General features: G+C 37.2%; 1 protein-coding gene across 1 annotated transcript in view; it reads left to right on the forward strand.

Annotated features, from left to right (window-relative positions):
• Positions 1 to 1,077: 1,077 nt before the first annotated feature.
• Positions 1,078 to 1,510, forward strand: part of LOC107752060 (arrestin-C-like) — a 6,883-nt gene continuing 6,450 nt past the window's right edge. The window contains exon 1 of the mRNA XM_016567911.1: positions 1,078 to 1,131. Within this exon, the coding sequence (XP_016423397.1) occupies positions 1,078 to 1,131 (54 nt within the window). The remainder of the gene's footprint in view (positions 1,132 to 1,510) is intronic.

A 1,510-nucleotide genomic window follows, 5' to 3' on the forward strand; every position in this document is an offset into this window, starting at 1 on the left:
GCGTGGTTAACTCTTAACTTTTATAAAGAACATCTCTTTGATTTTGAGACATTAGTGTATGGAACTATACAGATCTTCTTTATGCACCAAGAGCTTGTAACACTCCAAAGAGAAAGGAAAAATTGAAATCGCATCATATGACCCTTTTAACATCTGAGTGTGATCTAGATTCTTTAGATGTGTGGTTATGGATAAACATATGAAGGTGGTTGAACGTACCCATTTTTCTGTGTTCTTTTCTGAAGGTACAGTCCATCCAATTACCCCCTGGGTCATGTTTACACAACACACAATGGATTACATCCATCTCTGACTAAGGCTAAGCCATCTAAGACATGCTCTCAGTGTCCAACAGTTCATACAGTCACAGAATCTATTGCTTCTCATCCACCTGTGGGAATATTGGCATTTGTTAGCACCAAACACGGCAAATAACTATTTCCTGAGCTTTGCTTCCGCATGCTAAAACTCCACAATCCTAGCACAAGCAGAGCTTGACCTTTATTTTAATCACATACATTTTTGACTGCATTGGCCGGTAATTCAGTGTGAGCCATTAAGACCAGGAAAGATCAGACTAGCAAAGAGCATTACCTGCTTATTCCAAAGTATTATGAGAAAGAAACAGGTGATGGAAGAGGATTTGCCCTCTCTAAAGATAGAACCCTCATGCTTAAATAGAAATGTATGGCTATTTAAATTGCTTAAGTTAAAAATGCTTTTGAAAATAGTATTACAGTATAGGTCTACTGGCCTACTTTATATATGAGTTTTTTAAAAAGTGAGTAGTGAGCATTAAAAGAAAATGTTTGAATATTGAGAGAAACTCAAGAGACAGTCTTCTAGCATAAGAGTAACGTGTTACAACAGGAGGAGATAAGAAAAGGTCTAAGACATTAGGAAAGAGGATTATGAACACAAGCCAAGCACATGAGCATTAACAATCAGCCCCTTCAAGATAAATCACTTTGTTTGTTTTACTAAAAAATTATGATAATAAAAATCAATAATAATAATAAGCTAAACTCAACTTAAATTTTCTCTAATCAAACATGATTTCTTCTTGAGTTTTAGGTAATGGGCTGCATGTCTGCAGTCTTCAAATTAGTCATCCGGGGAGTGACTGAGCATGTGAGAACACAGGTCTGGTTATGGATAAACATATGAAGGTGGTTGAACGTACCCATTTTTCTGTGTTCTTTTCTGAAGGCACAGTCCATCCAATTACCCCCTGGGTCATGTTTACACAACACACAATGGATTACATCCATCTCTGACTAAGGCTAAGCCATCTAAGACATGCTCTCAGTGTCCAACAGTTCATACAGTCACAGAATCTATTGTAGCTTTGGTTTTATATTTAATTTGATTTGCTGTGAGCATGTAAGAAATACTGCTGCTGCACATATAACATTTATGAATAACTCCCATATATAACATACATGAAATTACCCCATAGCAGGTCTATACAGGTGGAGCTGGGGAAGGTGGAGGGTTTCTGAAGTGCGCT

Source organism: Sinocyclocheilus rhinocerous, unplaced genomic scaffold, assembly GCF_001515625.1.
Source record: "Sinocyclocheilus rhinocerous isolate Xijiao unplaced genomic scaffold, SAMN03320098_v1.1 scaffold662, whole genome shotgun sequence".
Classification (NCBI taxonomy): domain Eukaryota; kingdom Metazoa; phylum Chordata; class Actinopteri; order Cypriniformes; family Cyprinidae; genus Sinocyclocheilus; species Sinocyclocheilus rhinocerous.